Raw genomic sequence first — 24,376 nt, 5'->3', positions numbered from 1 at the left:
TCCTGACTACATGTCAACCACTGGTGAGGTATACTGGGTGGTAGCACACAGGGACAAAATATGTGTGTTCATAATACACGTGTTTCCTTGCCTTCATGAGGGGCTTATGGTCAACTGCGGAAAGACCCAAGGTCTCAGACCTTAGCTAAGACAAATAAACGGATGAATGATCGCCAATTGTGACGAGTGCTACGAAGGACAAAATCAAGGGAGAAATGCAAAGACACTAAAGGGAGGGATCTACACCATACAAGCTGCCGGGAGGGCTGCTGGGCTGGCTTCCTCCTCTGTCAAAAGTGGGGATGTCAGTATCTTCCTTGCAAGGTTGCTGTAAGGAGATAAGCAAGGCAGAAACAAGGTAGTAACTTCCACAAGGAGGCATAAAGGATGAGCAGGAGCTAGTCACATAAAGAGTGGAAGGGGTGGGACTTCCCTGGTGGTCCAGTGGCTAAGGCTTGGCACTCCCAATGCAGGGTTGCTTGGGTTTGATGCCTGGTCAGGAAACTAGATCTCACATGATACAACAAAGATCTCGTGTGCAGCAACTAAGACCCTGTACACCCAAATAAATGAATAAATAAAATTAAAAAGAAACTAGAGCAGGGCAGCATGGAGCATGACAGAGGAGGGTAAGATGGGGCTGGACCATGAAGGCATCACGTTAAGACTTTTTTTATCTGGTACTAAATGTGGTGGGGAGCCAGGGGAATGTTCAGGAACGTGACATGATACAATTCATGTTTTAAAAAGGTCACTCTGGCTGCTGAGTGGAGAGGGGACTTGAAGGGGGAGTGAGAAGAAGTGAGGAGGCCCTGGAGGAAGCCAAGACATATGTCCACTTGGGTGGCGTGGGGGTGGAGTCACGCAGCCACACGCTGGAGACAGAGGCAGGGATGTGAAGCGTTTGAGATCTGTTTTGGAGATGAAATGGCTTAAATTGCTGAAGGACTTGCTCTTTGTGGAGGTGAAGAAAAGTATTAAAACGAGCTGCTTGGATTCAGGCTTAGCAACTGAACAGATGCAGGTGCAGCTTTACGAGACAGGAACAGGGGAGGGGGAGGAAACTGGGAGAGGGGAGGGAGATCGGGTTCTGTGACCTCTAAGCAGAGAGGTCAAGTAGGCAGCTGGGACACCAGTAGACCTCAGAAGAGAGGTCTGGGATAGCCTAGATGTCAATTGGTTTTTTTACCTTTCCTGAAAACATGTCTCCTGATCTCTCACGTCTCAAAGTTCACTGAAGATAGACGGCCTGCTCAGGGTCACAGGCAGCGGTCACCATGATGACCAGGGCGGGCTTTCCCCCAGCACAGAGGTGAGGGTGCGTATGTGAGTTAGGAAGACAGAGTGAGGTCTGCAGGAAACGCAGATTGGATGCCTAGTGTGTGCTGGTCATAGGAAGACTGGAATAGAAACAGAACAAAATAGGCCCTGCCCTTGAGGGCTGAATAGTTAGGGGAAGAAGAGAAACCTCAGGAGAGAAGGGTAGTACTCAGGGGGAAATGGCTTTGGGATTGCTGACTGGCTTTGGATTTGTGTTCTGTCACTAACTGGGCAAGTTACACCATACTTCATTGACTCAAAGATGCATGTTTTCCCCCTTTTGCCTGGAATGTTCTTCCTCTCCCTTTTTCCCCTGCAGGGCTGGTTCCTTCTCAGCCTTTAAGCTTAAACATCACCAACAACCTGGTCTAAATCAGAACGTAAGCTCCCTCTTATTCAACAGGCCGTGGGAGAGTAGGTTTCCAAACACGTTTACTACAGGGGTGAATTTTCTATCATAGAACCTCTTACTACCTTCACAGCATTTCCTCCATGTACATGTGTGTATCTGTGCATCACCTCTTTCCCCTTGAGAGACAGAAATTTCCATGAAGACAGAGATCATGTCTGCTTCACTTCCTTCTACACACCCTCTGTCTGATCTGTAGCAGTCCTCAGTAAGTACTGAGCGAATAAGTGAATGAGTATAAATGCCACACCTGATGCTGTTTTTTACTTATAGCCAACAACTCAGTGAGGCAGGTCATCATCATGTCTACTTTACAGATGAAGCAGAACATGCTCAAAAAGGTGATGTGGCTAGTGAGGGGCAGAGCCAGGATTTGAACTCGGGTATGCCGATCTGACTCCAGTGCTGACGTTCTCCATAGCTACAGTGTTTACATGGCAACTGGGCTTCCCTTGTGTCTCAGCTGGTAGAGAATCCGCCTGCAATGTGGGAGACCTAGGTTCAATTCCTGGGCTGGGAAGATCCCCTGGAGATGGGAAAAGCTACCCAGTCCAGTATTCTGCCCTGGAGAATTCCATGGACTGTATAGCCCATGGGATCACAAAGAGTCTGATATGACTGAGTGACTTTCACTTTCATACATGGCTGCTACAAAGTGTCCAGAAGAGGGAAGACACTTTGTTAATGTATCAACCAGACACCACTAACAAAAGGCACCTGAAAAATGACTCCTGAATGGAACAGAAAATACTAAGAAGTATCTCTGGGAAGACTAAACAAGTCCACAAAACCCAGATGCTGAAGTTTGAAGTAATCTGTGGACCAGGGTTTTCCAGCCCACTGCCCCTGGTCAGGGCGAAGTGCCCTAGTCACTATCAGTAATTCATGGAGGCGGCTGTGTTCCTCACTCCTGCTTGGGGGTGGGCAGGAGCGGGTCAGGCTGTACTTTCCTTTGGGTGTCAGATCTGCCCCCAGGTGATCTGAAAACTGTGTCTCCCATGCTCACCCTGCCCCCATGCCCCCAGCCTATTATCAGAATCACTACTGTATAGTTTAAGTCCTTGCTGATGGGGAGGAAACTGCTGCTTCAGAAACTGCCAGCAAGTGAGGATGTAAGATTAAGAAAAGTGTTGATGCTCGGCCTAGGATGAGAATGGAAGCGGAAACAGAGATAAGGGCTACAGTCAGGCTTGGAAGAACGACCACTTTAAAGTATTAAAACCTGTGTCCCACATTAAGTCAGCACAGAAAATGATATCCTTCCCAAAGCTTATGACTTCCCTCCCCGCCGCCCTTGGAGATGCGATGACTCTCTGAAACTTTGTGCTTTTTAATTCCATCAAGGGGACTCAGCTCCCTTTTGGCATCTGGGTCGATACAGAAAGAATAAGATGGCATCCCACAGATAAATTCCTCCTGGGGCCTTCTCTCGGCCACCACACATGCACCGGAGATAAGGGTGGCTCCTGCTCACCCTGCAGTCACTGCCCGCAGACCAAACCTCATCCCGCTGCTCTGTGAACACAGGGGTAGGGCTGCACACTGACCTTCAAGCGCATTTTCAGGCTTTTATCTGACATCAAGTGGACGCAGCGCTCCATCACATCCGTGGCTATTTGGATCTGCACTGGCAGTGGTGGCTCCACGTGGGGACCGGTGTCATCCCCCTCCACTTCGGGAGGGTCTGACTGCTCCTCTGGAAAAAAAGGATACCTGGGGGCAGTGTTTCCTGAGAGATGCCGCACCTCAACTTAACCTCCCAATCTCAGATCTGGAGTAAGATTTTAGAGGGAAAATGTCGAGGAACTGATCCCAAGAAAACCATGTAAAAAAGGTGGGTCAAGCTCTGAGTCAAGATATTCACCAAAATACTACCTCTAACAGCTAGGGAAACCCTCCATGTCCACTGTAGGGGGATGGTTATATAAACCATGGTATGATCCATAAAATGAACCGCATGTTATGAAGGCCTGAAAATTTGTGTTTATCAAGGGCTTTAAGGACAAGGGAAAATGCTTATGAAATAACATTGTGTTAAAAAGAGAAAAGCAGGATACAAAATTGCATACACAGTGTGAGTACTATTATATAAAGTTTTATATAAAGACAGGAGGAAGTACAAAATATTAACAGAGATGAGGTCACGAGATAAGGATTTTTATTTTTTCCCTACACCATTAGCCTTTTCTAAGTTGCCATTCATAAATATTTAAAATAAAAACATAAGAGGGCAAGGTTCTAATTGGGAGCCCTGAGGCTGGGCAGTTCCCTGGTGGGCCTCTGGCCCTTTATTCTCTTTCCTCTCCTTTTGACTAAGGGGGTACGTGTCTGTCTTCTCTACCAGCCTGGAAGCTCTTTGGAGGGCCAAGATCAAGCCTTGTACCTCCTGGTATGAGGGATAACACCAGGGCAGCTTGATGCAACATACAGTGATGGGGTTTGGTCAGAGGACTAGTCTTGCCTCCTCATCCTACGAGCAGCTCCTCTCACCCCATGTTACCTCACTTGACAAAAATGGGGATAAAGCATTGGCTTGTTGAGAGAATTAAATGAGATGAATGTCACCAGTTATTTGCTTTCACCGCCTGGAGTGCTACATTGCATGAGATAAGTGTAAGTTTGTAAATTAAAACAAAAAACACTTGAGTAGCGTGAAACCCAGGCCAAAATGCCTTCCCTGAAATTCTTCCTCCCTCTGCTTATAGCCTCTAGCCTCCTCCCCAATCCTCAATATCAGCTGTGCTCATTTACACGGAGCTGAGCATTGCTCCCCTAACTTTCTTCCATTTCAGTTTCCTCTGCTGGAAAAACAGAATCTTAAGAGTCCACATCTGTCTCTAACAATGCTGAAAAGATAAAGGAAAATGTGTTTATAGGATGCTTGGATTTCCTGGTGAGAGGCTTCAGATACCCAAGGTGCGTTTATGGCTAAAACAAAAAAACCCATGTCAAACCACTATCAATCTAAACATTCCTTATAATGCCAAGTGTGTGGTGTGTACTTGATGAATGATAACGATAAGAACAACAAGGCTGTGCTCTGCTTCTAGAGGAGGACTGGTTGTTTGAAATTCACCTACTGTGGAATGCTATTTGAGAGCTGCAGATTCTTGCTATTGGAAGAAAAATTTGATTCATTCATTCCGCTCCCGGCAAACATCAACTAGAACCAGAAGCTCCTAATCATGAAAGAATGGATTCAGGGACGATGCTAGAATTTCAAACAGGAATTGGCAATCTGGATTACCAGGGATCAAGATGCCTCTCCTTCATGGTTTCTAGGCTTGGTTAAGGGGTGCAGTTTACAAGGATTGGGTTGGCTCCAGAAACAAAATGGAGAAGAAAAAGCTGGATGGATTTCTGATTAGAAAATTCTGTTTCTGGAGAGAAAAACAACTCAGCTCTGCATAAATTGTTTCTTGGTTGTGATGCTCCCCTGCTATTTAGAAGGAATTTGTTGTAGTTTGCTGCATTGAACTACTATTTCCTGTTATCCTGAAAAAGTATTGGCTTCAGTTCACCAGAGCCTCAGAGTAGAGACTGCCAAAAAAAAAGAGAGAGAAATCTGCTCAACTCCAACCTAACAAACTAATTTGGGACTCAGTTCGATTTAGGATAGTTCTGAGACCACCAAGCTCATTATGACTTGGCATTTTATGTTTGCAGAGGAGATTCTAATAATTTATTAATCCTTCCGTGACCTGAAGCTCCAGATTGAGCTTGTGAATAAAACAACAGGCCAAAGCTTCAACTAGCCTAAACTCCCTTCTTTATCATATCAGTTGGTAAGAAAAACACTGGAATCTCCTCCTACCAATAAATAAAATAAATGGACAAAGCGTATGAAAAGATAATGGGCGTAAGGAAAAAAAAAAACTGTTAGGAAAGATGCATGCAGAAAGATGTTTGACCTTTCTAGTGATCCAAGACATGCAAAGTGAAATAATCAGAACCAGTTTGATTCAGCGAGGAGTAAAACTGGTGATAGTCGTTGTTGGCAAGGCTGTGGTGAAACCAGTATTAATCCTGTACTGCTAAGGGGAAGGCGTAAATTGACACAACCTTTCTGGAAGGCAATTTGGCAGGCGTAAAATAATGTTCATATCCTTGACCTAGAAATCCCACTTCTGGGATTTATAAAGAAATATGCAAAAGGAAGGAAAAGGTCACATGCACAGAATCATACACTGAAGCACTGTTTATCAGAGTGAAAAGCTAGAAGCAACCTAAACTTCCCACAGGGGAATGGATGCTTAGGAGCAGCTATTAAAACATTAATTATGAAAACTCCATAGCAACATGAAGAGCTCCTTCTTATATAACTAAATGCAAAAGGGGTATCATACATTTCAACTGTGGCTGCAATCAAATAAAAACAGGCCTGCAACAGAAAAGGATGGAAAAAAGACAGCACACAAAGTGAGGATGCCTACGTCAGCATGGTGGGCTTATGAATGACACTTCTTATTTCCAAACTGTCTATAACGATGTTTCATTTTTTTACAATAATCTACTTCAAAAAGAAAACAAACAAACAAACAAAACAGTTGAAGCCAAAATAAATGATAGTTACCGTCTTCATTATCAAGATCTGAGACATTCCCAGCTGCCACATCCTTTTCCTTGAGGTAGTTCAGCACGAACTGCTCGATGTCTTCGGCTGTGGTGGGGTTCTCAAGGCCTTTCTCAAGACTTGCTGGTCTCTGGCTCAAAGGACTTCCCTCTTCCCCTACGCTTTGCTCCTGGAGTTGCCCGAGATGACCCGCGTCTGGGAACCACTGAACTGTAAATAAAGTGTTATAAAGATCACCTTGGTCATTGACGATAGGCATTAGTACCTTCTAACTAGAATAAGCTCTTTGCTATGGCCCGTGTGGCCACCACAGGATCCAGTCTCTACCTCTCTCCAATCTTCTCTTCTAACCACTCCTGGCTGCCTGTTCACTGACCGTCTTCTGGTTCCTCCAGTCTGTCAGATGTCCTCCCGCCTGTGAACTTCCGCACATGCTGTTCTCATTGTCTGGAATACTTTCACCCCTATGTCACATCTGGTTAATTCCAACTCACTTTTAGTATCTTAATACAAATACACCTCACCCAGTAAAGCCATCCCTTGACTCCCGTACCCCATCCCAACTTCAGTCTCTTGTATGCTATATTAGATATGTTCTTTTCACGTCTAATGTTCTTTCATTTCAACTCATCAGCATCTGCAGTTACTGTATTTACTTTGTATGTCTTGTTTAGTGCCTGAATCTCCCATTAGACATTGTGCTCCAGTGATTACCCCTGCAAAGTCAGTCTGCCCAGCATGGAGTGGATGCTCAAAACACACGCTGAATGAATAAATACACTAGACTGAAGGACAGCTACAAGAGACAAAATTCTGAGTGCAGACTACATTGCTCATCAGCACAAGAGAGGTTCAGCAGAGCCTTGAGAACTAACAAGGCTCACACAGGTATTTGATACAAAATGCTTCAGAAGGCTGGCATTTTCTCTCCAAAGCTTTTCCTTCTTCAGTGATCCTCTAATACTTCTGATGTGTCACCACGGAATAAGCTTCAAACAGTACCGAATCTGGTTTTCAAACTGTGCCTTGAGGAGCCCTAGGGCTCTGCAGAAACGTCTCAGGGTCACAAGAGGAAGGGCACCCACAGACAGCAGGTTAAAGGGTGGGAACAGGGTTTCTACACTTTCTGTGGCCAGCACTGCTCTAGTTTTAACTCTTTTTATATATTGGGGTCCCCCAGGGCTTCAGTTCAAAATGGCAGTTAATACTTAAAGAACAAAACAATAAGAAAGCCCTGTAGCCTGAATTTTTGTCCTCCTTTTGCAGACAGCAGGGGAAAGTCTCTGATAACCTTTGGCACCTGCTAATCTCCTTTCTGCTTCCCTGGTGGCTCAGCGGTAAAGAATCCACCTGCCAAAGGAGGAGACGTGGGTTCAATCCCTGGGTCAGGAAGATTCCCTGGAGAAGGAAATGGCAACCCACTCCAGTATTCTTGCCTGGGACATTCCATGGACAGAGGAGCCTAGCAGGTTGCAGTCCATGGGGTCACAAAGAGTCAGACACAACTTAGCAACTAAGACAACAGCAGCAACAATCTCCTTTCTATCAAGGAGTATCTGCAAAGAGTCACAGCAGTAGCAGATGGGCTATGCCTGGGCCAGGCAACTGGGAGTGGCAGAGAGTGAATGCTGGACATGAGAACCCCTGGTTCAGTATTTGAAGGTTCCTACATGAAGGGATCGATTATGCCAGTGCTTCACTGCCCAGACATAAACCTGTCCTTATTGTACTCTGAGGGACTGCAGTCCCAATGGGTTAAAGCCAGTACCCAGCATTTACACTGCTGAAAGCAGACACGCTGCGAAGATTATTTTCTAGATTTAAGGCTACTGCCAGACATTAAAAAGTCTTTGCTCACAAATGGCTTTTAAACATATGAAAAGAAGCTCAACCTCACTCTTAATGCAAATTAAACTATAATAAGGTGCAATTTTTCTCCTACTGGATTAGCAAAGATCAAAAAGCTAAGGTAATATACAGGGTGGGTGGGGGGTGGCAAAATTGCTGCTCTCTTATACTGCTGATGGAAGTTTAAATTGGTGTAACCTCTTTACAGAGCAATTTGAAACTGTATCTCTCTGTCAAAGACTCAAATGTAACACTCTCTAAGCCAGCAATTGTCTTAGGAATTTACCCTATAGATACACTTAGACATGTTCAAAATGACCTACAAAGATACTCACTGCAGCATTTTTTGGGGGGAGCAAAAAGATCAGAACAAACAAAATGTCCACCAAGAAAGGACTGCTTAAATCATGGTGCAGCCGTGCAACAGAACACTATGCGGCCATCAAAACAATACAGCAGCTCCGTGTGTGCATGTGGCACGTTCTTCGGGGGCCAAGGTGTGTGGCATGGATGCTTTCTCATTTTTCAAAGAGACTCAATTTTTTGTTGTTGTTGCTGTTACAAATAATCAGCCAACCAGTAGCTGGTGCTAAGCAGTAATTTAATTGACAGTTCTTGCCTTCACTATGGAACCTTATGGCTTTTTAGTCAATGAGTGTGAAACGCTGTGCTTATAGTAACTCGGTTTCCTAAAAGGCATACCGGGTTCTTTTAAAACCTTTCGGAAGTTCCCTGAGACCACACTTCCACTCCCGTCTTAAGAGAATGTGACCATCAATTAGAAGAAAGAAAGCCAGCAGACAGTGCTACTTTGCTTCATGCGGGGCTGATCCCCACATGTGCGTTCCCCACAGAACTGCTTACCATCCAAAATGCAAGTGTTGTCTGGGTTATTTTGAAACTTCTGGAATAGCTATCCCCACTTTGGCAGCTTTTCCTAGAATGTTATCAAGTCAAGCTTTTGCCATCCTCATTATCCTTTCTACAATTTAAGGAAAGGGTGCTATACAGGATCCCTCCTTTAGAAATGATCAAAGACACTGGCAATCCAAGGCAATTCCATTTTCAAGGCCCAAAATGAGATATCTCCTGAGAGAATATATATATATAAGTAATTCCATAGACAGAGGAGCCTGGCAGGTTACAGTCCATGAGGTTGCAAAGATTCAGACGTGACTGAGTGACTAACACACTTTGGCCTTTCTCGATGGCTAAAGCGGATCAAGAATCCATCAGCAGTGCAGGAAATACAGGAAGAAGAGGGTTCGATCCCTGGGTCCAAAAGATCGCCTAGAGGAGAAAATGGTGACCCATTCCAATATTCTTGCCTGAGTAATCCCATGGACAGAGGAGCATGGTGGGCTACAGTCCAAAGGGTCACAAAGAGTTCGACACAACTGAGCAGGCACAACTACCATGAGTGTGTGTATGCTGCACAGCATGTGAGATCTTAGTTCTTCAACCAGGGATCAAACCCGAAACCCCTGCACTGGATGCATGGAGTCTTAACTGCTGGACTCTCAGGGAAGTCCCCGAGGATATTTTTAATAGGTTTTTTCTTAATATATTTTTTAAAACTCAAATTAAGACATAGTAGAGTTCTCCAATGGTACCCCACTCCAGTACTCTTGCCTGGAAAATCCCATGGATGGAGGAGCCTGGTGGGCTGCAGTCCATGGGGTCGAAAAGAGTCGGACACGACTGAGCGACTTCACTTTCACTTTTCACTTTCATGCATTGGAGAAGGAAATGGCAACCCACTCCAGTATTCTTGCCTGCAGAATCCCAGGGACGGGGGAGCCTAGTGGGCTGCCGTCTATGGGGTTGCACAGAGTCGGACACGACTGAAGCGACTTAGCAGCAGCAGCAGCAGCAGCAGCAGAGTTCTCCAAAGCACTACGGGCAGGAGTCTAGGCCCTGGAATATTTGGGCCATGGAAGCCATTCATAATCTAAAATCTATAAACAGTCAGCAAGTGTTAGCTGCACTTCCACAAGGGCAGGGACCACCAGGTTCTCCTTGGTCATGGCTGCTATCCCAGTGACTAGCCCAGGACACAGGCTTCTTCGTGGTTGCAAAATATAACCCCTACTCCTTCCTTTGGTCTACAAGGCCTGTGGGATTCACATTTACCCACCCTTTCAATTTCATCTGGTGTCACTCTCTCCACAGTGACCCCTCTCCCATTCTCCAAAGACCCCAAGCCCTTTCTTCCCTCCAGGCCTTTGCATCTGCTATTTGCTTGGCCTGAATATTCTTTAAAACCCTGAAAAGGACATGAAAGCTCCATGATGAGCCCTTCTCAAACTTTGGGTCATAACTATAATGTCCCTTCTTCTGAGAAGCCCTTCCTGACCACTCTGCTACTGTTCCTGTTACCCTCTCACAGGAGCAGGAAAGCTCCTTGAGTTTATCAGTCTTGTTCACTGCTGTACCCTGATTTAGCACAGTGTCTGACATCTAACAGGCACTCTTTATTTAATGAATGAATCACAGAACATTTACATTGCATGTTCATGAATGAACACTGGAAGCAGGATCAGCTACAGGGCAGAAGACTGTCCCTGTTCAGTCATCTTCCTTGACAAACTTTTCTTAAGTGGTCTTGGCTTTGTCAGCTGATAGAATGAGGTCAGTGACCTTTCCACCTACTTTGGCAGCTACTAGCAGTACTGAAATAAATACTGGATGTATGTTCTCTGGATAGAAGGAGCTCATGTATATAGCTCGTTTTTTAGTTTTTTATTTTTTCATGCAAAGATGGACTATCCAGTGGAGGGCTCTTTTTCTTAAGAGTCCAAAACTTTGCCATTGCCAATGGTGGCTAATACCTCCAACAGACACCCAACGAGGTCAAAGGGAAGGAGAGAAATTCAAACCAACTCATACAATTAAAAGGTTAAAGTTTCTAGGCCTGCTCTGACGTGGCCGTCGCTGGCTATGTGTGGCTATTTAAATAAAAATACTTCAGTCCCTCAGGTGCACTTGCTGCATGTGGTTAGTGTACTGGACAGAACAGATATAGAACATTTCCACCATCACAGAAAGTTCTGTTGGACAGTACTGTTCTGGATTATCTGTGGACTGAATAATTCATGCTAGTTCTGTTGTCCATTAGCAAAGATACTGCTAACTCTAAATACTGTCAGAAAAAGTCTGGTATATTGAAGAGAAAAAAGTCATAAATCCTGACTTTCCTCCTTATTAATTGTGTGACCTCGGCTAAGTAGGAGCTCACTGAGCTTTAGTTCTCCTTCTCTGTAAAATAAAAATAACGTTTATATTTAAAGTGTGCAGGGTTTTATGTCCCTGGGATGGAGCAGGGGCATTGAGCCTGTTGGGATGGAAGAGACTGTTATAAGCATAAGAACATAAGCAATGGAACCCTAGCATAACATGTGGGACCAGATAAACAACTATACAAATAATGAAACAATGTCCTCCATAGCATAACCACAAATAAACAAACAAACAAAAACAAGATGCAACAAACAAGGATACTAGTCCTTCCCTCCCATCAGCATTAAAAAGGGCTCTCAATTTACCTAACGCTGCCATCAGGGCGTGCAGGACACTGACAAAAGTTGCAGCTTTCTTATCATAAAATTGGTCCAGGGTGGCCAAGACATCTTGAACCACGTCTGCCACCAAAGGAAGCAGGCTCGAGTCCGAGTTCTGCAGCATGACTTCCAGGACCTTCGGGGTGTGGGGGTGCAGAGAGAGATGACGCAAGTTTAAAGAGATCCCATTCACCAAATAGTCGGAATTCTCATTGATCAGGTGCTGCAGGGAGTCGTAGCCACAAGCCTGGCAGATGTCTGTCATGGTGCCGATGGCCGCCTGACTGATGAGCAGGGTTTGGTCCCCAGCCTTCTCCAGTACTGGATATAGGGCTGACATCAAGAGCAAACGGAAGTCCTTCCCTAGTGCGTGTGCGAAGTGGCCTATCCCTTCCAACTGGATGCATATCTGCCAGATGTTGCTGTTCATGGAGCAGACCGTGGGACTTGGCTTTGAGAATTCAGGGAAAGAGGTAGGTGGGCAGGTGTGTGGACCAGAAGCGAGGGCCTGAAGGCCCGTCCACCTCATCGTCGGCTCCTCTCCCGCTTCTTCAGCTTCCACACAAGTGACCAAATACCAGTTTTCTTGGCTCGTGTACACTTCCAGTATGGAGGTCACAATCTCCCTCAGCTCCTGCAGGTCAGCTGGAGTGTGTTTTTCATGGAGATTCTCCACCCCCAGCCCAGCAGCTCCCACGACCAGCTCATTCAGAATCATGGCGGCCTGCTTCCGGTACACCATGGACTCGTGGTACAGTTCCATAAAGTGATCCACAAGCAAGTAGAGGTTCCCATAGAAGCCAAGCAGCTGACAAACCTGCCTCAAGAGCAGAAAAACCCTCTCGTCGGTGAAGAAGCGGAAATATCTCCTCTGCATTTGAGCCCAGGGCCTTGCGGCTGGAGCCTCTGAAGAAGCGCTCAGATGTTCAGAGTTCCAGCGCCGCTCTTCAACAATTTTGACGTCGGCCACGTCTAACTCCAGAACTTGGATAAGCGCTTTGGAAAGGCGCTGGAGGTGGGCCACAGAGTTGAGGACGAAGTCCACTTTGGGGCCCAAGAGTTTCAGGTATCCGAGTAACAGGGAGAGAGTGGAGAATCGGCCCTGGTCGTCTTGGGAGCTCATCAGGCGGGGAAGGGACGTGGCCAGGGAGTGCAGGTTTTCTGACAGGATGTCAGCGAAGGCTCTGCTGCCCACTACCACCTTCTCGTCTGCAAAACGCCTCAGGGCTTTATCGCACTGGGCTTGGACGTCAGGACTCTCATCGTTTGTCAGACTCACCAGGGCCTTCAGAAGGGGGCCAGCTGACTCGATCAGTGACCGACTGCACTTTAAGAGAAGGGCCTCGACAAAGTCTATCAGCTCCAGCCTGACCTTCCAGTGTGGGTGGACTGAAATGCACTCTGTTATCTTCTTAATAAGGATGGTCAACTTGTCACCAGTATTTTTTACCCAGCTGGCTTCCCTGTGAACCATCAGTTCTGCTACCCTGCGCTCCACGGCAGACTTTGCCTGGACCTCTGAGACCCTTCCGAGCTGGTCATCGGCCATAATGAAACTCACTGTCTTGTAAAAGACCTTGAGGGAAGACACGACGATGCTGTGCCCCTGTTTGAAGTCTCCTGTGATGACTCTGGTCAGGGTAGTGGAGAGTCCAGGTAAAAAGGAAGCAAACAAATCCCCCAGCTGCTTCTGCTGGAGCGCATCCAAGGTGCGGGGATGGTCCGGACAGTCACACTGAAAGAGCAGAACCTGCAGACATGTTAAGGCAGCCATTTTAATTTCCTTGGATTTCTCCTGTTCTGCGAGGCCCAACAGCAGAGATACGGCAAATCCTAAGCGAGGCAGAATGGAGGGCTCATAAAAATTCAGAAGGATGTCCCCATAAGCTGAGTGCATCAACGTGCCGAGGCCCCGGATCACAGCCAGTTTCAGCTCCTCCGACACAGCCGCAGGTTTCCGGGAGCTGGGCGAATACAGGCAGGCAGAGAGCTCCGAGAAGAGCTCCTGGAGGAGCTCTTGTTCCTTGACGCATGTGGAAGAGAGGACGAAGGTGATACACTCCACCACGCTCTGGATCAAGCGCTCTCTTTTGGGGCCTGGGGTCTTCAGGGTAAATCGCAAAGGGAAGAGAATGTACTGCTGAAGTTCCTGAAGGGCAGAGTCACTTACGGCTTGTAACTGGGCCTGCAGACGCTCCACGTTCTCCACCGTCTGTGTCTTGGTGAGCTGAACGCAGACTGGACGCAAGACACCAAAGGCCTCCTCCGGGGTATCAAATACCGCCATTGTGCAACAGCCTTCCTCTCACTGAGGAAACATCCTGCAGGCTGGAGGGAAGGAGACTTTTCAGTACAGAAAGCCAAGCTCAGAGCAAATACAAAGTGAACTCGCATTCATCACTCAACAGACGTTCAGCAGGGGCCTACGTGCCAGTCACTGCACAAGGTGCTGGGGGAGCAACGGACGGAAAAGAGCCGGTTCCTGGTCTTCGGGAGCCCTCAGTCCAGTGAGGGAAGCAGATATACAGTGACAACACGGTCTATGAAGAATTAGGAGAGACCTGTGCTTACTGTCCTACATGAGCCTGGAAGACCTACGTGTCTTAACACTCAGACAGACAGCCTCGGTTTCACAGGAGGAAAACGCTGAGGCAAGACTCAAGGGAGGAGTGAATAGAAACCTCAGTGGATTTCAATATATGCAGAGGCCCACGAAACACTACCCAAAATAAAATACAGAATTATTTCCAGCACACTGAAAGGCTCCCTCATTCCCTTTTGCAATCAATTCCCACTTCCCCTACCCATGGGTTCCTCACCCAGAGGTAACCGTTACTCTGACTTTTACCAGTGTGGACTAGTTACACCTCTTCTTATCATAGACAGGTTCTAAGCAGAGGGTGACTGAATCAACTTTACTCACTGAAAAAGACTCCTGGCAGCTAGTAATACAGAAGACTCAGAACTGGGTGGGGCTGAGAGCAACACAAAATGAAAGGGAACGGCCAGAGAGATGGGAAAACCAGGAGCGCACACGATCACAGAGACCACGAGAGAAGAGAGGCTGGGGCAGGATGGAGAGGTGGACGGCAGGTAGGCAGGGAAAGGAGACAGGTTTATAGGTAATCGAAGGAGCTCAGCAACTTTACACAAGAGAAGCTCTTTTTCTCTACGAGGGGAAATGCAAAGTCATGGGCTGACAGTGAACAAGAAGGAGGGGAAACAGAGGGCTTGAGGAGAGAAATAAAAGTCTCCAATATTCCCTCTGGGGAAAGCAAAGCATGCTGGGAAGACATAAAAGTCTGGTCCCAGGGTACTGAGGATTGAGCTGAAGCTGGAGACCATAAATACATGTGGCTGTAAAAGGCAGGCAATGGATGGAGGCTTAGAGATCACCTAGCCTGGTGGTGTCTCTCTCTCTCTCTCTCACTCTCTTTATTTGCTGGGGGCTTTTGAACAGATAATGACAAGAAAGTGTCTGCTGGCACTTCCCTGGTGGTCCACGCTGCATTAGGACTCCACGCTCCTAATGCAGGGGACCTGGGATCGACCCCCAGTCAGGGAATTAGATTCCACATGCTGCAAATAAAAATCCTGCATGCCATGCCTAAGACCCAAGGCAGCCAAACAAATAATTTTCTTTTTTTTATAAAAGTGTCTGTTGCTTCTCCCTGTCCCATTACAGCTGGCAGGCAAGTGGTGCCTGGTAGGTGTGGGCAAAACCTGCTCAGCCCAGAGAGAGAGCTAGTCCTGGATTTCTCCCCTGGGGTCAGGAAGGGGCTCTGGGGCAACAATTAGGTTCTCATACCCTGTACAGAGTTTGGTCCCCAGAGTTCCACGAGAGGAAGGGCACTGCTGGTCTGTGAGGTTCCTGGTCTCTGCGACCTCCAATAAGCCAGGGAAGGGAAGAAGCTCAAATCCTCTCTAATCCAGGCTAGCAAAATGCCAGGTATGGATGCCAGAAAGCTAAGTCAAGGACTACCGACGCTCCATCAGCACCAGCTCACACACCGATGATCCAGAGGTACTAGTAACTGTAACAACAGAAAGAAAGAAGTTACCACTTAATGGGACACAGAGGTCAGGAGTAGGAAAGGCAGACAGAGCACCCCTGAGGTGGTGAACCTTAGAGTAACAGAACAACTGAAGGAGATACAAGGTTTCCCTGGTAGCTCAGCAGTAAGCAATCTGCTTGCTAATGGAGAAAACACAGGCTCAATCCCTGGGTTGGGAAGACCCACTGAAGAAGAAAAATGGCAACCGACTCCAGTATTCTTGGCTGGGAAATCCCATGGACAGAGGAGCCTGGTGGGCTACAGTCCATGAGGTTGCAAAGAGTCAGACAGGACTTCACTTCAGTTCGGTTCAGTCGCTCAGTCGTGTTCGACTCTTTTCGACCCCATGAATCGCAGCACGCCAGGCCTCCCTGTCCATCACCAACTCCACTTAGCATGACCCAAACAACAACAAAAGGAGATAGATAAAAATCCAAAAAACAGTAATAAGGAAATTCAATTACAAGACAAAAAGATATCTCTTAGAATTTTAAAAATATGTCTTTCCATACCAAAAAAACTGATTAAAAAAAAATTTTTTAAGACAGTTAATCGCTGTGATCCTATTAGTGGTTGGCAAGATCAAGTAGAGCTATCTTAAAACTGAGCAGAAATACAAAGAAACAGAAAATGTGAGGCTTGGAGGATGGGAATTCTAGAAGGAGAAAAAAGAACAGATGGAGGAGCTAAAACAAATAAACAACTGAAACACTTCCCTGAGCTGCAAAAGGATTTACCTGGAGATTGAAAAGACTGAAGGATACACATCTAGTCACATTCTGGTAAAATTCCTGTACACTAAAAGATAAAAGGGGGGAAAATCATATATGCCTTCAGGAAGAAACAACAAATAACTTAGAAAAAGACCAGCTTTGGACTTCTCATTTGCAATAGAAGACAGTGGAATAGCATCTACTGACTGCAAATTAAGGATTGTGGCCCCCAAACCCTACTTACAGTAAAGAGATGCACCCATCAGGGTCAAACAGCCACAGACAAGGATTCAGAGAGGGTAGCACTGCATGTCCTACCAAAGGACTCCATTCAAGCAAGCGACTCAAAACAGACTTAAAATGGGAAGATGAATGAAGAAGGAAACACTGCTTAGTAACTTTCTTATCTTTTAGCATGGAAAACTTCCTTCAAATAGAACAGTTTAAATGGAAGCCCAGCATGTAAAACTGATAAAATCAGTGTCTGGTTAAAGCTGGGTGGAAGGCGATGGCCTGGGGTCCTGCATCTCTCTTATTCATCTCAGGAGTTTCAGGAAGATAACCTGGGGGTCCCAGGAACTACGTTCTCAGATTACATGACGAAAACTGTAACAGAGCTAGTGAAGACACCACAGCCTGTCCCAAACTGGACTCATCTGCTCTTTCTGCTGTATTCCCTTCGTGATTTATGGTCCTCACCTGGGCTAGACACCTTAGACTCTGCATTCTTTCACCTCCCTTTAAAAAAAAAATTATTTTTGGCTGTGCTGGGTCTTCGTTGCTGCCCAAGCTTTTCTAGAGTTGTGGCGAGCAGGGGCCACGCCTCATTGTGGTGGCTGGGCTCTCCCTGCAGTGGCTTCTCTTGTGGTAGAGCACAGGCTTCGGTAGTCGCAGCTCACAGGTTTCAGTAGTTGGGGTGGGAGAGCTCAGTAGTTGCAGCTCCCAGGCTCCAGAGCACAGGCTCAGTAGTTGTGGTGCGCAGGCTTGGTTGCTCTGTGGCACGTGGGATTCTTCTGGACCAGGGACTGAACCTGTGTCTCCTGCGTTGGCAGGTGGATTCTTTACCACAGAGCCACCGAGGAAGCCCTCACCTTTCTCTTAATTCCACTCTTCCCTTAAGCTTCATCAGTTCTACGCCTTCAGTATCTTTCAAATCTACTGATGCTTATAATCATCTATTTAACATTGGACTGATCATAATGTTTTTTCTTTGGCAACCCTTGCCTTGTGTGTATGTCCTTCTTGAACCCACATTTCACATTGACATGTAAGTAATTTTTTAAAACAAAAACCTGGATCACTCTTTTCCACGGTTAAAATTCATCACCTGTTCTTTGTAGCCTGCTTAAAGTACAAACGCCTTTGTACCATGGCGTACAGGGCTCTGCACCATCAGGCCCATGCTCATCAACTTCATTTCTTGCTGCTTCGCCCCTTGAAGTGGAAACTGCACCATGTGAAATGACAAAACTTGCAATTCCCTAAGCAGGTGGTGCTGTCATAGTCACCTTTCTCCTTGCACTGTATACACTGCTACTACAGTATTCAGCATGCTGAATTATTTTGTTTGTGCCTGTTTTACCTACTTTAGACTAGGCAACCATACACCTAGAAGCTGCAAGAGCATCTGGCATATGACAAAGCACTCAAAAACATCTGTACAGATTCTCCTTTCAAGTAGCTCCAGTAGAGGATAGCAGGCCAATACACCTGGTGACAACTAGAGAAGCCCAGAGAAATTTTAAAAACCACTTCTTAAATCAAAGTTGGACTGTGAAGCACAGAGTTGGACTGTGAAGAAGGCTGAGTGCCGAAGAATTGATGCTTTGGAACTGTGGTGTTGGAGAAGACTCTTGAGAGTCCCTTGGACTGCAAGGAGATCCAACCAGTCCATTCTGAAGGAGATCAGCCCTGGGATTTCTTTGGAAGGAATGATGCTAAAGCTGAAGCTCCAGTACTTTGGCCACCTCATGCCAAGAGTTGACTCATTGGAAAAGACTCTGATGCTGGGAGGGATTGGGGGCAGGAGGAGAAGGGGACGACAGAGGATGAGATGGCTGGATGGCATCACTGACTCAATGGACGTGAGTCTGGGTGAACCCCAGAAGCTGGTAATGGACAGGGAGGCCTGGTGTGCTGCGATTCATGGAGTCTCAAAGAGTCGGACATGACTGAGCGACTGACCTGATCTGAACTGAAAGCATCAAATAGTTGTAGAAGCAACAAAGACCAGATGGACTAATATTCCAGCGAAGGATGAAAGTCACAGTGAGTCAACAACCAACAGCTGGTTTGTTTGTTTTCCTTTGGTCTATTTGCTGATTCTGGACGTGGCTCAAGCTTATGATGAGGCCTAGGCCGAGGGCTGTCACTGATGAAAAAGCAACGATGATGCTTTTAATGTGGTCATATAGGATTGGGGTCCTATAAGCAAAACCATAGTCTTCAGGAATCTCAAAATACATGACTTCTGAGAGGAGGCTGCTGCTGGGGGACAAATGGCTGAGAAATGGCTAACAAAATGAAAGAGATTAACCCACAGATTCAAGAAGCTTAGAAACTCTAAGCTGATAATACAAAGAGAAACACAGAGACACATCATACAGCCAAAAAGCCAGAAATAAAGAGAAAAATCTTAATACAGTGGTAGAAGTGATAGATATCTTCTCTAAAGAAATGATGAAATCCACAAAACAACAGAATGACATCTCTAAAGCGATGAAAGAAAGTAACCGCTAACCTTGAATTTTACACTCTACAAAAATATCTTTCAAAATTAAAGGTAAAATGCAAGACAATAATGCACAAAAGGTGCATGGATGGTGTAAAAGGAAATAAGGATATTAAGACACTAGTAGTACCAGCAAGTAGTTAAAAAAAAATCTGTATTAGCTAACATGTCAAGAATGCATGTTGAAATCTGTAGGGTAAATTCCAAAAGAACTATAAAAGAATATGTTTCTAACAAGTTCAGAGAGCAGTAAAAATGGGATACTAAATTCATTGTTGTTCAGTCACTCAGTTGCATTCAACTCTTTGCGACCCCATGGACTGCAGCATGCCAGGCTTCCCTGTCCCTCACCATCTCTTGGAGTTTGCTCAAACTCACGTCCATTGAGTCGATGATGCCATCCAACCATCTCATCCTCTGTCGCCCCCTTCTCCTCCTGCCCTCAATCTTTCCTAGCATGAGTCTTTTCCAATGAGTCAGCTCTTCGCATCAGCTGGCAAAAGTATTGGAGCTTCAGCATCAGTCCTTCTGATGAATATTCAAAGCTGATTTCCTTTAGGATTGACTGGTTTGATCTCCTTGATGTCCAAGGGACTCTCAAGAGTCTTCTCTAGCACCACAGTTTGAAAGCATCAATTGTAGGGGCTCAGCCTTCTTTATGGTCCAACTCTCATGACCATACATGACCACTGGAAAGACCACAGCCGTGATCCATGGAGCCTTGTTCCATGTCTGGTTCTACAGGGAGGGAACACAACCTCACCCATTAGCAGAAAATTGGATTAAAGGTTTACTGAGCAAGGCACTGCCCACCAGAGCAAGACCTAGCTTCCCTTACAGCCAGTCCCTCCCATCAGAAGCTTGCACAAGCCTCTTATCCTTATCCATCAGAGGGCAGACAGAATGAAAATCACAATCACAAAAAACTAACCAAAATGATCACAGGGATCACAGCTTTGTATACCTCAATGAAACTATGAATCATGCCATGCAGGGCCATCCAAGACAGATGGGTTATGGTGGAGAGTTCTGACAGAATGTGGTCCACTGGAGAAGGGAATGACAAACCGCTTCAGCATTCTTGCCTTGAGAACCCCATGAATAGCATGAAAAGGGATAATAAATATTTTTTGTTAATCCAAAAGAAGGTGAAAAATGAGAAAAAAAGGAAGCAAAACCAGTGAGTCAAACAGAAGACCAATACTTAATAAGATGGTAGACAGAAGCCCAAAGAAACACTGATTACGTTAATTCTGAATTTCTCTACAGTGGTTCTATTGACATTTTTGAGCTGGATAATTTATTGGTAGAGGACTGGTCTGTGCATTGTCAGATGTTGAGCAGCATCTCTGGCCCCATCCCCAACATGCCAGGAGCACTCCCCTAAGAGTACCAACCAAAATGTCTCCAGCTAGTGCCAAATGTGCTGTGGAGGGTAAAAATCACTCTGGCTGAGAACCACTGGTACAGAGTCAACACAATCCCAACCAAAACACAGTAGCGTTTTTGTAGAAAGTTACAAAATTATTCTAAAATTGATATGGGAATACAAACCACCTATAATAGCTAAGATAATCTTGAAGAAGAGGAATTAAACTGGTAAATTACACTACCTGATTTCAAGATTTACTGTAAAGATATGATAATTAAAGGCAGTGTGTTATTGGCAAAAAGAAAGACAAATTAATGGAGCAAAATACAGTCCAGAAATAACCCCCACACAAAGAGACTTAACCGCCTCAACAGAGCCTCCCCATGTAGGCTCACATACGTGACAAAGGTGACACTGAAATAAACTGGCAAAGAAGAGGTCTTGATTACATCTCACACTAGATTTAAATGTGAAATGTCAAATAATCAATCTTTCTAAAGAAAAAGGAAATCTTTGTAATGTTGGAGTAGCCAAAGATTTCTTAAACAGGACACAGAAAAGAGCTAACCATAGAAAAAAATTGATAAATTGGATGATGTTAAAATTAAGAACTTTTGTTCATCAAAAGATACCATTAAGAGGGTGAAGACAACCCATAAAGTGAGGAAAGATATCTGATATGTCTGATAACACATCCATATTTATAATAAAGACTTTCTATAAATCATTAAGGAAAAGACAATCCAGCAGAAATATGGAAAAGGACTTGAACAAGCATACCACAATAGAGTATATCCACATGGCCAATAAACATATGAAAAGATATTAACATCATTAGTTGGAGAAGGCAATGGCACCCCACTCCAGTACTCTTGCCTGGAAAATCCCATGGACGGAGGAGCCTGGTGGGCTGCAGTCCATGGGGTCGTGAAGAGTCGGACACGACTGAGCGACTTCACTTTCACTTTTCACTTTCATGCATTGGAGAAGGAAATGGCAACCCACTCCCGTGTTCTTGCCTGGAGAATCCCAGGGATGGGGGAATCTGGTGGGCTGCCGTCTATGGGGTTGCACAGAGTTACAGCAGCAGCAACATCATTAGTACGGAAAATGCAATATAAAACCACAACAAAACACCATTACACAACAACTAGAAGGGCTAAACTGTAAAAAGGGGGAGAAAAAAGCAAATACTAAGTGTTGGCAAGGATATGAAGCAACTAGAACTCTCATTCAGTGCTGGTAAGAGTATAAGTGGTACTACTACTTTGGAAAATACTCAGGCAGTATCTATTATTCTAAAGATAAACATACATACACACTATGATCTAGTAATTACATTTTTTGATAAATATACCTGACAGAAATGCATACAATAGGTGTGTTCTGGAATACACTATCCAGAATTGCCTCCACATTAAAAACTACTGCACATCTATAGTATAATGGATAAATAGCAGTATATTCTCCCAATGGGATCCTGTACAGATGAAGATTTACCACAATTGGAGATCTTCAAAGAATGGGTTATGGGTTCAGAAATACATAAACCAGCTTTCTGTAAGGAAGAGAGTGTAACAAATGGCTACTTTGGCATGACTATAAAAGGTACTCATATATAACACCTTTATGGGATGGCCATGAAATCACACCTGTGTGACAATATGTCAATTACAGAAGAAACTGTTTAGAGATTTAGAAGCTTAGGTGTCCTAGATTCTACTCCTATAAAATGCAACCCTGATTATTTACAGTGGTACTGCAAAGTCTGATATTTATATAACTTATAGCAAGGGGCATTCTGGCCCAGAAAGTGATATTGGGATGAGGCACTCAGAACAAGCTGATTCTCTGGGTGAGCAGAGAAGACAACCCAGAGTTCAACTGTGGCAGAGAATGACTGAATAAACCAGTTCTCGACTCTAATCTTTTCCAACTTCAGTGGAGCCCTACTGGGTTGTGGAAAGCAGTCCCTGGGGAGGTGCTAGAACAGAACTGCAATCAGTGTTTGAGTGAACTCATTTCCCTGGCAACCTCTCCCCCTCCTCCCCGACTCTTTCTGCTTTGTCACAGGCATGGGCGATATAAGACCTCTGTGCCATAGTGTACAGGTGCGGAAGACAAATGGGACACTCTGTATAGGATAAGGTGCTATACTTCTGTTGTTGTTGTTTAGTCGCTAAGTCGTGTCCCACTCTTTTACGACCCCATGGACTGTAGCCCACCAGGCTCCTCTGTCCGTAGGATTTACCACGCAAGAATACAGGAGTGGGTTGCCATTTGCTTCTCCAGGGCATCTTCCGGACCGAAGGATCCAATCCAAGTCTCTTGCCTTGGCAGGCAGATTCTTTACCACTGAGTTACCAGGGAACCCCCCCTCCACCCCAACCCTCTTACCTTCCTTTATTTTTATTCAAGGCACTTACAACTTTTGGGCTCATTTTACACACAACTATGTTTATCTTCCTGTGCAGAAGATAGGCTTCTGAGGACAAAGATTCAGTCTGTTTGCACTATTCTGAATAGTGCTTCAGACAAAGGCTCTCAAAAATTACTGGCTGAAAGAATAAATGAACCCCTGGCTTGAGAGTGAAAAATCTGTGACAAGATAACCTCAATTTGATTCCCAGTTCCGTTGTTTCTTGTGTCCAAGTGACACTGAACAGATTACTCATCCATGTTTAATGTTTTCTCATATATCAAATAGTGATACCCATTCCCCATAGGACTGTTGTTAACGATTAAATAAAAGAATGTATGTAAGATGCTTAATACATAGGAACTTGGTGTAAAAGTGCTCACTATATGACACTGTTACTTAATACAGAAAGATGGCCTAGATTTGGGGCTTCCCTGGAAGCTCAGCTGGTAAAGAATCCGCCTGCAATGCAGGAGACCCTGGTTTGATTCCTGGGTTGGGACTATCTGCTGAAGAAGGGACAGGCTACCCACCCCAGAATTCTTGGGCTTTCCTGGTGGCTCAGCTGATAAAGAATCCTCCTGCAATGCGGGAGACCTGGGTTCGATCCCTGGGTTGGGAAGATCTCATGGAGAAGGGAACGGCTACCCACTCCAGTATTCTGGCCTGGAGAATTCCGTGGACTATATAGTCTATGGGGTCGAAAAGAGACGGACACGACTGAGCAACTGGACTCAAAGGCCCTAGGTTATAATTATGACTGGATATTGACTGTGATTTTAGGCTTTTCAGCTTTTTGATATTAATTCACTCAATCAGCTACAAATAAGGTGTTAGGGTAAAAAATATAGGTAGAGTCCCTTCCCTGTAATCTTAGATATGTGATCTTAGGTAGGTCACCTAAACTTTCTCAGCCTCAGTTTCTTCATTTGCCAAATGGGAATACATAATACCATCTCATAGCTTTGTTGCGACGATTAAATGAGTCACTGTGTGAAAACAACGTGTCTAACTCACAGCAGCAGCTCATTATGTTGGCTATGATTATCACCATTCCAGTCTGGAAAAGTAAAAGCAGCTAAGCAAAAAACAGGGCAGTAAGAGCAAAAACAGGCATCAACTATAATAGAACAGGGTCTCCGAAGTGGAATCTGCTTCAACTGGTCGGTTCCACTGTGATCGGGACATTTTAAAATTCTGTTATGTCTACAATAACCTAACTCCCTACCACCAACCTCATTATCAGTTAAAAGAACAAACTGCTCTGCTGATTTGATAACTGAAATTTATAACTTTTTTGAAATAGGAAAAGGGTACAGAGTATTTCTGTTTCTGAAAACAGAGTGTCAAATAGTGTTTCTTAAAGGAGGTTAACG

General features: G+C 45.1%; 1 protein-coding gene across 2 annotated transcripts in view; it reads right to left on the bottom strand.

Moving 5' to 3' along the window:
* The window catches only part of TTI1 (TELO2 interacting protein 1), a 41,388-nt gene that overhangs the window by 16,280 nt on the left and 732 nt on the right, over positions 1 to 24,376 (bottom strand). Inside the window, exons 2-5 of one of the 2 annotated variants that reach the window (XM_027558568.1) lie at positions 15,519 to 15,744; positions 11,696 to 14,038; positions 6,303 to 6,512; positions 3,277 to 3,425 (exon numbers count right to left, since the gene is read on the bottom strand). In XM_027558568.1, the coding sequence (XP_027414369.1) occupies positions 3,277 to 3,425; positions 6,303 to 6,512; positions 11,696 to 13,997 (2,661 nt within the window). In that variant the 5' untranslated portion in view covers positions 13,998 to 14,038; positions 15,519 to 15,744. The remainder of the gene's footprint in view (positions 1 to 3,276; positions 3,426 to 6,302; positions 6,513 to 11,695; positions 14,039 to 15,518; positions 15,745 to 24,376) is intronic. The other variant, XM_027558569.1, reaches the window with a different exon arrangement.

This window comes from Bos indicus x Bos taurus, chromosome 13 (assembly GCF_003369695.1).
Source record: "Bos indicus x Bos taurus breed Angus x Brahman F1 hybrid chromosome 13, Bos_hybrid_MaternalHap_v2.0, whole genome shotgun sequence".
NCBI lineage: Eukaryota > Metazoa > Chordata > Mammalia > Artiodactyla > Bovidae > Bos > Bos indicus x Bos taurus.
The sequence above is the reverse complement of the archived record's forward strand: the minus strand, read 5'-3'. Positions and strand labels throughout refer to the sequence as shown.